At 58.3% G+C, this 16,009-nt stretch overlaps 1 protein-coding gene across 2 annotated transcripts; it reads left to right on the plus strand.

The window, feature by feature from the left end:
* Positions 1–5,450: 5,450 nt before the first annotated feature.
* Positions 5,451–15,651, plus strand: LOC137154809 (aldehyde dehydrogenase family 3 member B1-like). Of its 2 annotated transcripts, XM_067550641.1 has the most exons (10): positions 5,451–5,774; positions 7,161–7,323; positions 8,476–8,586; positions 8,784–8,904; positions 9,155–9,240; positions 9,533–9,614; positions 9,986–10,372; positions 10,607–10,773; positions 11,096–11,195; positions 11,702–15,651. In XM_067550641.1, exons 1-10 carry the CDS (start codon positions 5,665–5,667, stop codon positions 11,893–11,895), a joined length of 1,521 nt encoding a protein of 506 aa, XP_067406742.1. In that variant the 5' UTR covers positions 5,451–5,664; the 3' UTR covers positions 11,896–15,651. The 2 variants fall into 2 exon arrangements, with proteins under 2 accessions (XP_067406742.1, XP_067406741.1); XM_067550640.1 differs by lacking the exons at positions 5,451–5,774; positions 7,161–7,323; positions 8,476–8,586; positions 9,155–9,240 and having other exon boundaries at positions 8,783–8,904.
* Positions 15,652–16,009: the final 358 nt, after the last annotated feature.

Consider the following 16,009-nt stretch of genomic DNA (forward strand, 5'->3'; position numbering starts at 1 on the left):
ACTGGGGACCGGCCGGCGAGGGCGAGGGCCAATCAGCGCGCGTCCAGCTCGCATCTCATTGGCTACGGGGCCGGAGGGAGGCGGGGCACGAGTCCTGATTCGACAGCGCGAGCATGACGCAGCGTAGCTGGGGTTAAATGATTGGCGGAGGGGTGGGAGGGGCTTGAGGGCGGGCTCCCTATCGGCGACCTCGGTTGATTGGTTGTTGTGAAAGCTGTGGGACGGAGTCAGGCAAGCGGATTGGTGGATGGGGAATGGGGGGCGTGGCCAGATCCAGAAGGGGCAAGAGGATTGGTGGAGAGGAATGAAGGCGGGACACATCCGGAACGGCCAGAAGAATTGACGGGCGGAGCGGGTTGGGGGCGGGCTTACACACAACGGTCGCACGGATTGGTGGAGAGCCGGCCGGGGGTGTATACTCCTGAGTCCCCACCCACTCCCCACGTGCCGCAGTGAGTGGGTCTGGGAGGTTTTCCTAGCGCCGTGGTGGAGCGGACCCGACCGTCTCTAGCTGGAAGGGGTTTGAACTTTCAAGGCGGCCGGAGTTAATCCGGATTAGTAGAACCCTGCGTGGGCGGAGCGGACCCATCCACCAGGAGTTAACGAGGCCTCACTTCGGTTTAGCCGAGTCCCTCCGGCAGCGGCTCTGGAGGGTGAATCCGCAGGGATTGCCCTTTAGTTCGTCCGGTTTAACTGCGTGCCTGCCCTTAATCCGGATTAATTCACCTGTGTGTAGACAAAGCCTGCGTGCATCCCCTGTGCCTCGGTTGGGATCACAGGGCGTGGTGCGGTGACAACTGTGGGGTGCTCGGACGACAGGGAATCCGGAAGTACCACAGAGAGGGACCATGGGAAGAGTGGGAGACACTGATCATGGGGGAGAGGGTGGGGCAGTAGGTTGTCACTGAGTTTGGGCGAACCTCTTTTGTCCCCAGTGGCAATACGGGCTGTCCTATGTGATCAGTTTAATCAGCTCGTGGCCAGAGGGACTTCAACGATGGGGAGTATTGGGGGTTGTGCCCTTCTCCAGCCGGGGGAGCCCATTAGGAGCTGTTTGCTTGCTGTTGCTTTAGCAGTGTGAATGGAGCTTGCACCACGCTGTGACAGCATCCCCCTTCGGGTGCCTGGCTTTCTGGGAGCCATCAGCAGCCCTCTTTAAGTCTGACTTTCAGAGGTTCCTTTGTGTGTCCACACGGACCCGCTGCCTTGGGGGGAGATGGAGGTTCTCAGCACCCCTTGAATCAGGCATGGCCTTGCCTGAACTTGACGGCTTTGAGGCACGAACGCAATGAGCCCTTGGCTCAGTGAGCACCTAGGCACTCCATCTCCCCCCATTGTCTTACAAGACCCTGAATGTTAGCTCTGCAGCCAGACAGTCTAGGTAACCTTGGTTCTCCGGCTGTGCCAGGGTTGTACCATTACGGACAGTGTCAACAGAGGCAATCAGTGCTGGTGAACTAGCTCCTGTGGAACAATCCATGCTTCCACTGCTGTCCCACAATGCACAGGGGTCATTCCTTTGCCGGCCTGCAAACTGCTGTGCAGAGAGGTATGGTAGAGGAACCCCGACAACATGCTTTGCTGTGCTGCTGTGTGTGGGTGGGAGGCATAAATGCCAGGGAAGCAGAGCTGCTAGTGCAGACCACCTGGGCATGACCGCAATGGCCAGTGTGTCTAACATATTAATCATGATCCAGACCTGTATGCTGCATGCGGGGGATGACAGGTGAGTCAGGCACCTGGAGGGTGGGGGTCTCTGTGCTGTGGGTTGCTAGAGGACATGCTCAGCACAGTGTGAGCAGCTAGTGCTACACACCAGTCATGGCTCTGGTCGGCAGGGTAGATGGCACCATTTCTCTTCTGTACCAGCCTCACCCCTGACGCTGCTGCAGAAAGCCATACTCAGCGCTTACCTGGCCATCTCCTGGCTAGATGTGAGCTGCTGGCCTGAATGAGAACTGCATTCAAAAAGGGAGGCCGAGCAGGTGTGTGAATATGGGCTGCCAGGAAGATCAGGGTTCAAGTCCCTGCTCTGCTACAGGTGCCCTGGGTGCACCGGGTATGTCCCTTAGCCTCTCAGCCTCAGCTCCCAACCGTGCAATGGGGCTCACAGCTTTGCCTAGCTGCACTGGGAGTGAGGGGATAAACACACACGAGTGTGAGCTGCCCAGACACTATGGGTGCTAGATAAGGACCTGAGGTAGAGAGAGAGCGCAGTTGTTTACCGCAGTGCAAATCTCCCCTGACTCGGAGTGAGCCCTTAAGGACCGGCCCTGGGACAGGAGAGATGCCCAGGACAAGGAGAGGAGCTGGCAGCCACGTGGCTGGGCATCTCAGCTGCTCTCATCCAGCCTTCCCCAGGAGGAGCTGAATGGGGAGATCAGAGCAAGTTGCCCTGGGGCTCCTGCCTGCTCTTTGGTTCCCATGTGCCCTGTTGCTGCTCGAGCCCCCTGTGCGTGGGTGTCATCCCCTCATCCTTGGGGAAGCTTTTGGGTGCACTGAACATATCCCTTCCCAGCGGCCTTTGCAGTCCAGGAGCCATTCCACGCCGTCAGGGGACAGCAGAGCACCCCGTCCCTGGCAAGCTGTAGAGGTTTGCTGGTACGCCTGTCCTGATGGGAATACTGTGACTACACCACTATAGCTAGGTGGGCAATGCCTCGGGGAAAGTCCTTTTGCCAGTTTATGGGGGCTCCCTGAGCAAAATAAACTATTGTGGCAAAGGGATTTGGATTTTTGCTGGCCTCGCTGGGTGCCCACCAGGGCTCTCGCTGGTATAGAAATGGGAAGAAATCACCCTCGCAGCCAGCCTTGCTAAGCCAGAGACGTTTCTAGCTTTGGCCAGCTCCAGGTGTCTGGGAACGTGGGCAGGTAGGCATCTGCTGGTGCTGCCAACCCAGTGATTGCCAGGGCACAGACACACGCTGCTCACAGGAATGGCCCATGCTCCCAACCTGAGCACACGCCCGTTTGCCCTGAGCTTTCCCGAAAAGGGGCTGTTTGCTCTCCTCCCCACTCTGCTGGACGCACCATGTCACAGGGTTAGGGCTCTGCTCCTGCTCCCTCCAGTCAGGGGTGCTGGCCCTGGCACCTCCTGAACCTGTCCTGGAGGCTCTGTGCCACCCCAAATGCTATTCCCTGAGCCAGGCTCTGCTGACCCCTGTGTCAGTGGCCTCCTTCCCCACCCACTTCAGGGCCCCTGAGGCCTGGATAGCCCCTCCCACTCCCTGATCGATGCTGGACTGACTGACCGAGGCACTGCAGAACCCAGGCATCTGGAGGCCTGTCCCTCGCAGCTGCAGTCAATGCTTTCCTGCCAGATGGCAAACATGGGAGTGTGGGGCGGGGTGCAGGAGGTGCCACATGGGGTGGGCTGAAGGCCTGTCCAATTGAACCATTTCCTGACTGCTGGGGAGGAGCCGTGAGGATAGAGCAATGGCCAGGGGCCAGGACGTGAGCAAGAGGGAACCTGCCCCAGTGCAGCTGACACCCTGGGGGTTGTCACATGGCAGTGGGGACACACACACCAGGAGGGGGCAGGTGAGAGCTGCACTAATAATGCAGGCTAAGACAGCGAGCTGGGCCAGCCAGGGGGCAGCATGCCTGGGGAGGGGGATCCCTTAGCTGTCTGGGGAGCAGCCACGCTGGCAGAGAGTGTAGGGTGGCAGGTGGCTGTGAGACAGGGGCTGTCCAGGACAGGATTGTGCTGGCTCCACTGTGTTATGATCCTTGCATAGGCAGAGCAGGGATGCTTTCAGACCATGCCTGCTGTCTGAGATGGATGCCAGGTTCCCAAGGGGCAGAACAAGGGGTGGGGTGAGTCCTGCACTAGTCCCAGGAGAGGGACTGGATGGGGCCTTTCCTGTCCCTGCAGACTCCGGCTCAGAGGACCTTGCCCCAGGTACCAGAGCTGAGCTCTGCAGACTTTGGTCCCTCCACACAGATAAACCTCTAATAACCCTTGAAGCAGCACCAGGCTCATCACAGCAGGGTGACACATCGGGAATGCCACGCAGCCGGGAACTAACAGCCATTGCAACCCCCTGGGCAGGGAGCAGACCGGGCGCTGTGCAGAGGAGAGGAATCAACACCAGCGAGGCTGGGGGTTCCTGCACCCCCTCTTACTCAGGAGTCTGGTGGGTCAGCGCTGCGTGAATTGGGGAAGGCGACCCTGTTGGGGCATTGCCAGCTGTGGAGGTCCTTGAGGAGAGTACCCATGGAGAGACACAGGGGCATCGGTGCACAAAGACAGCAGGGCAAGGGCCTCAGGTCTCTGGGACTGCCCGGCCCATGTACACCTTGGCACTGACCAAATGCCTCTGCTAACGCAGGCCTGGGGCAGACTCTGTGCTGGGAGAGTGGGGCAGGCCCTGGCACCCCATCCCTGCACCCAGCAGCCCTGGGGAGTGGGTGGCTTGGTCCCTGTTCTCTGGGTTCTCCTGTAGAGACCGGACAGGGCAGGACACTGGAGTGCTGTCCCTTACTGAATGGCCCAGGCCATCCTGGTGCAACCCTGTCCCCTACAGCACTCAAGTGAGGCCCATGGACCCAGCCCCAGGGGGCGCCCAGGTCAGGATGGCAGGGGCCCTCTGCTGAGAAGACCTTTGAGTGGACAGAGAAGCCAGAGCAGAGCAATACTGTTGGAGTCCCCCATCTCCTGGCCCCCCATCCTCCAGCCCTCCCCCCCCCCCAGCTAGACTGGCCCCATTCAGTGCCTCCCCAGACCCTAGCTCAGCCAACAAACAAAATTGGGGTGTAGACATTTGGGCTGGGGCTGGGGCTGGAGCCGGAGCTCTGGGACCGACTGTCCCCATCCACAAGGGGGGGACGGTTCCAGAACCCAGGCTCCAGCGCCAGCCTGAACATCTGCACAGCTATTGTTAGCCCTGCAGCCAGAGCCCCATAAGCCTGAGTCCACCGAGGTGGGCCAGCCGTGGGTGTTTATTGCAGTGCAGTCAGGCCCTTGAACAGCACCTCTGCTCTGGACCGAGCCCCTAGGCCCAGCAAATGAAGGGTTCACAGGATGTGTTAAGCCTTCATACCCACAGCCCCAGCAGGGCACACCCCCTGCCCCCCAGGTGGGTCAGATGCAGCATTTGGGGGGCATTTCCTCTTCCCTTTGCAGCTAAAAACACTGTTGTCCTTTGGCCTGAGTGGTTCATTCAGGGACTTGCCAGGCTGTTTCCATTAGATGATTAGGAGAAATGGATGCTACGTGTCAGGGCTGTTCTTTGGGTCAATCCCATTTCTCCCCAAAGAATGAAGGCAGAGTCCTGTCCCCTGAACTTAGCAGGGACAAACAAGAGGCAGTTCCCTGGCTCAGAAATCCAAATCTGCCCCTCCAGTGAGCTTCCTACCCAAAGAAAGCCCAGTCTCTCCTTCCTCCTGGGCCATGTTCTTGGCTGCATCTCTGGCAGCTCTAGTCTCTTCCCTCACACACACAGACACAAGCAATCAGTTCTCTCTCTTGCTCCACCCCCCCCCCCAAATTTGCAATCAATCCCAGGGAAATCCATTAGCCTGTGTTTAGCTTTGCCATGAGCGTTGCCTTGGACAGTGGCTTCCTAGTTTCCAGCTATCAGTAGACAAAGGGATATTTAATTGCTCGATTCCTTTAGCCTGAATGACAGGTGCTTAGCACAGCCATTGACTTTAACCAGGTCTATGATTGTCTGTAGATCAAAGACACGGTTGACTGAAGCCACCAACGCCTTCAAGGATAACAGCGTGCCTCAAAACAGAGACACAGGCAAGATGGACTCCAAAGCTGCTGGGTGAGGGACCGACTGCCTATGGACACCAGGAGACCAAGCTCTGAGGGTCACCGTCAGCAGTAGAGCCAAGTGGGTGGGTTAGCAGGGTTAAGGCTTGGGGCAGCCTGACCCCCACACCCCAAAGGGAGTCCAGGCCAAGCCCTCTTGGCTGCCACAGGGTCACCAGCAGGATTAAGGCCTAGGAGGGGAGTGGCAGTGCAGGGGTCTTGGGCTGAGCCGCCAGTCCCAGCCCTTCAGAACATCTCCCTGGGGAGAGCACCCAATGGCAGTCTCCCCCAACCCACAGCACAGGCGGGGCAGACCCAACCTCGGTGAGATGCGGGTCCTCAGGCCAGGCGGGTCAGAGCTGCTGGGGAGATAAATCAGCGCTCCCAAGAACTGCAGGGCAGAGCCAGATAAAACCCATGCGCCCTGGCTCCCAGCTGCCCCTGCCACCACATCCCACTCCCCCCCCCCCGGGGCCAGGGAGAGAACCCAGGAGTCCCGGCTCCGGCTCTAGTCCCAGCTGCTCTAAGCCTGGCCGGGCGCTGGTGGCTCCGGCGGGGATGGGGAGGAAGGTGCAACCAGGAAATAGCAGCCAGCGTAGCGTGGGAAGCTGAACCCGGCACGCCACAGCCACACCCCGTCTCCTTCCCCTGGCTCGGCCCCGGCCCAGCCAATCACAGCCCTCCGCCCAAGGGCCGCTGCCCAATCAGCAGCAGCGCCACGGGAAGCGGGCGGGGCTGAGCCAAGCACAACAAAAGGGCAGTGGCGGCTACCTGGCGCCGAGAGATTCAGGTACGGGGGGCGGGGCCTGTTGCAGGGGGTGGGGCGAGTAGGCAGTGAGGGCGGGGCTTGCTGCATGGCGCTGTTAAGTATGGGGCAGAAGAGGGTTAGGGGAAGGAGCCCAAGTCAGGGCTGCAAGTGCCCCCCTCCTTCCCAGTCCCTGATTTTCCTGTAATCCCCACCCCTTTGGGCCCCTCTGGGCTGGATCACCCCCCTCCCCATCTGCAAGCCCCAAGGAATAAGGGGGCAGGCCCCCCCACTGCTTAGCCCCCCCCCCCAAAGGAGTCAGGGTTGGGGGCCATGGAGATGGTTGTGGTCAGGGGCTCAGAGGCCATGGGGCTGAATGGAGTAGCAGGGTTCGAAGGGGCAGGAGTCAGGTGGGGTAGGGTTGAGGAAAGCAGGTTCACAGGTGCAACAATGGACAGAGACAAACAGTTGGGGCTGTGGGGATGGGCGAGCGGCAGTGGGGTGGAAGGCTCAGAGGCTGTGGGGACGGGCAGAGGGAAAGGATTGGTGGCTGTGGAGAGGGTGGGGGTCGCTGGCTGTGTGGATGGAGAGCTGGGGATGGGGCAGGGACTCCAGGTCTCCCAGCACAGGCTGACCTGCCCCCCTTCCTCCCAGCATGAACCCCTACGTGGGTTTGGTGAGCAGCTTGCGCGATGCCTGGCTCGCGGGGAAGATGCGCACCGTTGAGCAGCGGGTTTCCCAGCTGGAGGCGCTGGGCCGCTTCCTGGACGACAAGAAGCAGCCCATCCTGGATGCCGTGGCCTCGGACATGCGCAAGGTGAGCCAGGCCGGGCAGGGTTATGCTCAGAGCCCAGTGTAGGGCAGGGGAGCAGGTCTCCCTGTAGTGCAGGGCCAGGGGGCTGTGGAGTCTCCCTGGGGATCCCCCACAGCACAGAGCTCAGTGGGGCACTGGGGTCTCATCTGCCCAGGTTCCTGGCCCACCCTCATCCCCACAGGAGCCGAATGCCGTCGGTCGTGCACTAAGCGAGGTGACTGAGGCATGTGATCCCAGCTCTCTCCTCTCCTGGGGTGGGATTGTGTGTGCAGGGCAGGACTGTTTTGGTAGGGTCTTGTTAATGCCCTGGCTGCTCTGGGTTGCTGTCAGCGAAGGCTGGTGGGAGCAGCGCCTGGACCTTGGAGGGAGAAGATTTGGGACAACCTTTAGTTCCCGGAGCAGTTCATTCCCTGGGCTGTGACCGGCCCCCACTGACGCTCTGTCTCTGGCACAGACGAGCTTTGCCCTGGTGGCAGAGAGTCCCCCAGGCCCGAGGACGAGGAGCAGAGCTGTTGATCCCAGCCCCCATCCCAGGGCTTTAGGCTCTGTTAGATACCCTGGGTCCAGGCCATGGAGCACCGTGAAGCTACAGACACAGCCCGTGTCTCTCTAGTCCATGGGGTGCTAGTGCAGGGCAGGAGGACGGGGTGAGGGGCTCCTGGCAGCCCATGGCACTGAGGGGAGGGGCTGTGGTGACTTGCCCCAGCTGGAGTTTCTTGCGGGCAGATGGCTCCGTGCCCGGGTCTCTCGCGTTACTGGGGTCCAGCCAGATGGTGACAAAGGTGAGGAGAACCGAGGCCAGGGATGTCTCACCAGAATGGGATGGCGCCCCACGGCTGCCTGGCGATGGCAGAAGGCCTCGCTCACCCATGTGGCTGTGTGAGAGCCTGGCGTCAGCGAGGAGTCCAGGCCCCTCTAGCCTGGGGACCGCACTGACCCGTGAGGGGCCCTTAGATGCGGGGGGTGGAGAATGGACCACATCTGCCCCCACCTTGGTGAGCTGCACCCAGTTGGTCCCTTCCCCAGGATGGCTGTGTCTCCGCCCCACACCGCCCTTGGAGTCTGTGGTGGTGGATGTGCAGAGCTGTGTGTCCAGGGGCAGGGGAGGTCCCCTCGTGGGCAGGGGATGAAGCTATCGCTTCTCTGTGCCCCCAGCCCCCCTTCGAGGCGGAGCTCTCTGAGATTATCCTGGTCAGGAACGAGGTCAACCACGTGCTCAACAACCTGTCCAGCTGGATGAAGGACGAGTTCGTGGACAAGAACCTGGTAACGGGGGGGACACGCCACTGGGGCTGAGCTGTGGGGGGGAGAGCAAACACATGGCCAGGCCTAGCTCTGGGGTGGATGGGAACAAGCACCCAGGGTTGAGCTGGGACATGTCCCCCAGAGCCCACTTCACTCCCCATCTCCCCAGGGCCTGTGACCCGCTGCCCCCAGCTCCTGATGCTCAGCCTCTCCTGCAGGTGACTCAGCTGGACACGGCCTTCATTCGGAAGGAGCCCTACGGGGTGGTGCTGATCATCGGGCCCTGGAACTACCCCTTGCACCTCATCCTGATACCCCTGGTCGGGGCCATCGCTGCCGGTGAGTCCGGGGCCTCCCCAGCATGGATCCCACCCCCCCAACCTGGAACCTGCCCTAGGGAGAGCCCCATCTGCAGCACGTCCCCACGTTCTCTGGAACAGGGCTCCCGATCCAGCCCCAAACAAGGCTCCCGGTTTGTTCTCTGAGGACACCTCCTGGGGGCCCCCCAATGGCGGGTAGGGATGCAACAGCGAGGCCCTGGGGGACAGGGGTGTCTGCGCTCTAAGTGACGTCCCGCCTGCCCCCCCAGGGAACTGTGTCCTCATCAAGCCCTCTGAGATCAGCAGCAGCACTGAGACGCTCGTGGCTGAGGTGCTGCCCACCTACCTGGACCGTGTAAGGAGCTGCCCCCTCCCTTGGCACCACGCCCACCTCCTGTGCCCCCTTACACTGAGACACTTCCACACACCTTGGACCACGCCCGGCCCTCCCTTGAGCCCCTGCCCTCCCCCCCACTGAGTTGGCCCCAGGGCCCCTTTCCCCATGATGCTCAGTCAGCCCCGGCAGCCAGCGTGACGGGGACAAGGCCCCAAGGAGCAGAGGGGGCACAGTGTGTGGATGGGCTAGGGTGGGGCAGAGTAAAGGGGATGGGACAGGTTCTCCCCACACTCTCCCTCTCCCATTGCAGGACTGCTTTGCCGTGGTGACCGGGGGTCCCGAGGAGACCAGCCAGCTGCTGGAGAACAAGTTTGACTACATCTTCTTCACTGGTAAGTCCCGATTCACCCAGCCCCCCGCCATAGACCCCCTTCCACTCCATGGGGCACAATCCAGCCCCCCCCCCACAGACACAGACCCTGGCCCTTCCCTCTCCCAGGGGACTGCCCCAGAGCAATTGGTGACCACGTGTTGTCCTGATTGGGCCAGGAGCGGGCTCCCAGGGGTGGGATCCCAGCTGAGTGACACTGAGCCCTGAGGTCCCTGAAGATGGGGGCTGAGGGGCACTGGGCCCCAGCCAGATGCAAAGTCCTTCTCCCTCCTGGGTGAGGCCGTGGCTGCCTGCACCCCGAGCCCCTGGCACCCCAGGCGGGGTCAAGGAGCAGCAGGTCTCTGCCCTGATGCGTCTCCCCCACTCCCGCAGGCAGCCCCCGAGTGGGCAAGATCGTGATGGCAGCTGCGGCCAAGCACCTGACGCCGCTGACGCTGGAGCTGGGGGGCAAGAACCCCTGTTACGTGGCTGACGAGTGCGACCTGCAGAACGTGGCCAACCGGCTGGTCTGGGGGCGCTGCTTCAACGCAGGGCAGACCTGCCTCGCCCCCGATTACGTGCTCTGCAGCATGGAGATGCAGGAGAAGCTGCTGCCCGCCCTGCGCCGCGCCATCACCGACTTCTTCGGCCCCAACCCTCAGGAGTCACCCGACTTCGCCCGCATCATCAGTGACCGGGAGTTCCAGCGCATCCGGGCCCTGCTGGGCAGCGGGCGCGTGGCCATCGGGGGGCAGACGGACGAGAGGGAGCGCTACGTCGGTGAGGTCCCCGGTGCCAGGGAGTTGGGCTCTGGGGTGCCCATGTCAGGGAGCTGGGCTCTGTGCTGAAGTGCCAGGCCGGGCCGTGGCAGCCCCGATGTTGGAGATACGCGTGTGGGGCGCTCCTGTGCCAGGGCAGGGCTGGGGGTGGGGCTGGATGGGGGCAGACGCATGGCGGGTGAGGGGTGCCATGTGTCCCTGTGCCGTGAGTGATGCCCACGCCCTCTCCCCGCAGCCCCCACGGTGCTGGTGGACGTGCAGCCGTCGGAACCTGCCATGCAGGAGGAGATCTTCGGGCCCATCCTCCCCATCGTCACTGTGGGCAACGTGGACGAAGCCATCGCCTTCATCAACAGCCGGGAGCGGCCGCTGGCCGTGTACGTCTTCACCTCCAACAACAAGGTGCGGGGCAGGGATCTACGGCCAGTTCTGGCCAAGGACTCATGCCCGGCGTCAGGACTCCATGCTGGCACCGGCCTTTCACCCATTCCCTTCTGGGCCGGGTGGGGGCAGCGTTTGCAGGCGACCCAGCCCTGGGGCCTGTCTCCACAGAAGAACGGCTCTGCTTTAACTCCCAGCTCCCATTGTCCGGCCCAGGCCTGGTCACCCCTCTTGGTGGGACACAGCTGGGTTGGAGGGGTTCCGGGCCAGCTGGTGGGGTGAGCTGTGGGTGGGTATCAGCCGGGAATGGGGCTCCCTTACCGTCCATTTCTGCTTCCCCCAGCTGGTGCACCGGGTGCTGGAGCGGACGAGCAGCGGCGGTTTTGGCGGGAACGACGCCATGATGCAAATGATGCTGGTCTCGCTGCCCTTTGGTGGGATTGGTACGTCTGGGCCCTCAACCCGCCCCCTCTTCTCTGCCTCCCATCCTGGGGCTGAGCCCCTGGGAGGTGCCAGCGCGCACGGCTGGGGGAAGGGGCCTGTCTGTGCTGGAGCTCCTGCAAAGGGCTGTGGCTCGTCGGGGCCTGGCTCTACCAGCTCCAGCCGTCGCTGTCCTGAGCCTCGCGGAGACCCAGCCCTAGAAAAGCGTGCGGCCTCCCCCTGCTGAACCAGCCGCCTGCAGAGACACCAGCTGGGGCAGGGCCCAGCGTCTCAGCCCAGGGTCGGTGCATACTCAGCGCCTCAGCTGGGGGCGTTTGGTCTGCATGGCTCAGCCCAGGACCCCTCTGCCTGGCTGGGTCTCCTCCAGTGTGACTCAGGCCAGCGCCTGCGCCGTGTCTGAGCCAGGGTGTGTGGGGCAAGGTGCAGGGGACTGGGCTTGTACCGTGGGGGTGGGCGTGGCCGTGCCGTGCCCTGTGCTGCCGTGATCTCAGCTGTGCTCTGTTTTCAGGGAACAGCGGGCTGGGCTTGTACCACGGCAAGTTCAGCTTCGACACCTTCTCCCACCACCGCGCCTGCCTCCTGCGCAACATGGGCCTGGAGGCCATGAACGCCCTGCGCTACCCACCCTACACCGAGCGCAAAATGGGACTGGTGCTCTCCACCTCCAGGATCAAGCGCTCTGGCTCCTGCACCCTGCTTTGAGGGATGGCCCAATCCAGCCATCCAGCACCACACAACCCATGGGTTGCCTGACTGCTATGAGGGGAGGGGCAGTTGGCGAGAGCCCCCCAGCTGACCTAGGAAATTTGACACCCCCCGCTTCCAAGGGGTTAAATACTCCCAGCCTTCCTCTTCCCCCACTGATGATGGAAGAAAATGATCTTGAATGTTTATGGATCAAGGTCTTAACAGATAAAGCCCAAGATGGGATGTTAGCTGGTGTCTGCTGCAGCCACCAAATCACACTAGGGAATAGGGTGATCAGCTCCTTACGCACCATCATGTGCAGAAAAAAATCTGCGTGATCATGGGAGGACTTAAATTTGAATGCCATACTCGGGAGGTCTCATGCCGTCAGCACTGAAAGGCCAGTGGAATCTCTACACAGTAGAGAGAACCATTTCCTAACTCAAAAAGCGTTGCCGCCACCACGGGAGAAATTCTTTATTAAATCTTGTCCCAACAGCTAAAGAGGAACTGATAACGGAACTAAAAATGAATGGGGCTTAGCTACAAGTGATCAGGACTTGGTCACATGAGTGATGTGCAAACAGAACAAAGTCCGGACCACTAATATATAATACGTGGTGCTTTCAGAGGGCCGGATCATGAGTGGTCTTTCAGGTCTGATCTGGTAAGACTCATTTCTGTTCAAGAGCAGGTCACAGTCAGGGATCTGCCACAGATGCCTTCCTCTTACCCTGGAATGACAAACTGATGTATGTTAACCCTCTGGTGCTGTTTCTTCCCGGAGTGTTGCTCAAAAGCAAGAAGGCTCACACTCACGCAATCCTTACAGCACTGGCTTCGTCTCCTCAGCAGTGGTTCTCTACTCTGTTGACCCTCTCTGCCAGACCTCCCTTGACACTACCTCCAGAACCAGACCTGATCCCACAAGAGTATGCTCGCTTGCTGTATCCCAACCTGGCGGCTCTTCATCACACGCCATAGATGCTCCTTGGTTGACTTCGCAAGAGATGAAGAGAACATGCAAAACGTCCTCCTGAAGAGCAGAAAGCCTTCTGTCTAGATACGCTTACCTGTGAAAGTGGAAACGGTTCTCTGCATGGTCTCAGAATAAAAACATGTTCTGGACTATTTGCCCGTCTGAAACAACAAGGCCTATCCGTTTGTTCTGCCAGGGATCACCTAGTACCTATCACCGCTTTCCACTCTCCAATCGCAGGTCGCTTGGTGTTCTCCAATCACATCAGTTAGATACTGAAAGGATCTGGATAGACTTTATCCCCAGGCAGCAGATTCTATCCTTCCTTGGGATTTAAATCTACTGTCATCAGGGTGGATTGGGTCCACCCTTTGAACTAGTGGCTACCTGCTCTTTACTTCATCTGCCCATGAAAGTGGTGTTTGTGGTAGCAATTACCTCCCCAAGAAGAATGGGGGAGCGTGAACCTTGGTAGCTAATCTTCCCTTCACAGCTTTTCGCAAGGACAATATGTGTTTACACCATCATCCAAAGTGCGTGACTAAAGTCGGCTCAGACTTCCATCTCAGTCACGCGATATACTGACCGACTTTCTTCCCTAAACCTCGTTCTCATAAGGCTGAGGAGAAGCATTGTACCTTGGATGGCAGAAGGATGTTAGCCTCTTATTTGGACAGAACTAGATTGTTTCAGGCCTCTTCCCAGTTGTTCGTGGCAAGGGCAGAGGGCTTGAAGGGCCACCTGGTTTCGAAGCCAAGGATCTTGTGGGGGGATTCCCTCCTGTATTTGCATGTGCCATGACACTGCCAAAGGAACCCCGCCAGGTGGGTGACAGCACCCTCAACAAGGCCTCACGCAACTTCCGCAGCTTTTCTAGCTCAAGTGCCTACCACAGACGTTCGTAGGGCCACAGCTTGGCCATCAGTTCCTCCTTTTATGAGCCATTCTGCCCTGTCGTAGCCTCCCTGAGGCATTGCTACATTTTAGATGTGCGGTGTCCAAGCCCCCCCTCTAGTTCGAACTGCTTGAGAGTCACCTACAAGTGCAATCACTGGAAGCAGAAGAAAATGGTTCCTAACCTGGTCTATAACTATTGTCCTTCAAGATGTGTTGCATGTGTCCTTTCCACAATCCACCCTCTTCCCCCTCGACATCGGAGTGTAAGAAGGAACTGAGGGGGGGTCAGGGGCAGGTCCAATGCTTAATTTGTGCCAGGGCTCAGCCCTGGCACTTCTCGGCTTGGTAGTTCCTAGCCCCAGCTCCTCTGGGCTTGCTGCATTAGCTATGAATGTAAAATAAAAATTGCTTGAGCCCCGGCCCCTAATTGCTTGAGCCTCTTTCACTACAAATTAAGCACGGGGCAGCGCTGCCCTTTGTACCATTGTGCGGGAGCAGAGGGCACGTGTGCCACCCAAATTGGCACTGCTTAGGGAAAAGCACCAACCCTGGTGCGCTGGGCGTGCACACTGCTGGAGCGGAATGGGTGTGTGCCACACACGTGAAGAATAACAGTTACAGAACAGGTTAGTGACCGTGTCATCTGCTTCCCCACCTCCAGGGAGACACGTGGGCCCTGTAATCCAAGGAGTGCCATCCCACACTTGCACCCTCACTGGCTGCTGCTGTTTTGCCCAGGGAGGGTAGTGAATAGAGAACTCGGGAGACCTGGGATCTATTCCCAGCTCTTCCACTGACTTCCTGGATGACCTGGGGCATGGCATGGCCCCGCTCTGTGCTTCAGTTTCCCCACCTGTAAAATGGAGATGATACTCATAAATTCCTAGTTTCCAAGGCCAGAAGGGACCACTGTGATTATCTAGTCTGACCTCCTGGGTAGTACAGGCCAGAGACCTGCCCCAAAATAATGCCTGGAGCAGAACTTTGAGAAAAACATCCACTCTTGATTGTAATATTGCCAGCAACGGCGAAACCACTATGACCTTTGGTAAATTGTTTCAATGGTTAATTACCCCCACTGTTAAAAATGTACACCTTATTTCCAGTCTGAATTTGTCTCAGTGCAACTTCCAGCCATTGGACTGTGTTTGTAGACTATGAAATTCAAGCTAGGCTGGGCCTACTTATAAAATTAAGCTACCAAATGTTACTAATAAGAAGCATATTGCAAAAGTATGGAGGTGGCTGGAATCCCGTTTTGAAAAGAAGTGATTGCTTCTTACTGCATCACACATGTGCTGTTTTTCCATGTCTGGTATTTCATTAAGGTAATTGCTTGACTGCCCAGTCTCATTAACAAAATTATATTCTGTAATTAACTCATCTAATCTCAGTGGCTCCGTATCCTTGGGGGATACCTTATGATCCTATCTTCTGATGAGTGCCACCTCAGGTATTATTCAACTTTCATCTCAACAAACCCCAGCCCCCTTTTGTTAGGAAAGGGTGGAACTCTGTGACAAAGAAGTGCTGGATTGTTGATTAAACAAAATCCAGGTGGCAAACAACTTCTAAACTGAACAAAAACATGTAGATCTTTCCCGTGTTGTTTTTGTTTCCTTTGTTCTCTCATGTAATTTCAAAAATGCATTGAAAACACTAAACTTAAAGCATATAAAGAGGGAAGTAATCCCACTAGCAAATGGGCTTCAGGACTGAGAAATCATTCCAGACACAGAACTGTCATCTTGCCCAGCTTTCCTCTAAGACTATGGATCCAAGCTCTCGGAGAAGCTGTCAAGACTTGAAAACACCGCCTCTTGCCTGCATTGATGAGGAAAATTGCTTTTGCAGCTAATATATACTGGACTTTTGATTTGGAGGCTCATTTTATAAGTATAATAATTAAAGCCTTTCTGTCAATTTCAAACAAGTGTCATGTCAATTCGTAAATGCATTAATATCAGAACCCAGGTGGTCAGGTAACAGTTAGACCTTTCTCTGCTAGATTGATGAGCCCATTATTAAATATTTGTTCCCTGTGTAGATACTTATAGACCATGATCAAGTCACCCCTTCACCTTCTCTTTGTTAAGCTAAATACATTGAGTTCCTTGAGTGTGTCACTATAAGGCAGGTTTTCTAATCCTTTAATCATTCTCATGGCTGTTCTCTGACGCCTCTCCAATTCATCAACATCCTTCTTAAATTGTGGGCATGAGATGGGGTGTGCTCCCCATGCTTGCCCTGAAG

This window comes from Emydura macquarii, unplaced genomic scaffold (genome assembly GCF_026122565.2).
Source record: "Emydura macquarii macquarii isolate MOO-44397 ecotype Brisbane River unplaced genomic scaffold, CSIRO-AGI_Emac_v2 contig_1305, whole genome shotgun sequence".
In the NCBI taxonomy this organism is placed as follows: domain Eukaryota; kingdom Metazoa; phylum Chordata; order Testudines; family Chelidae; genus Emydura; species Emydura macquarii.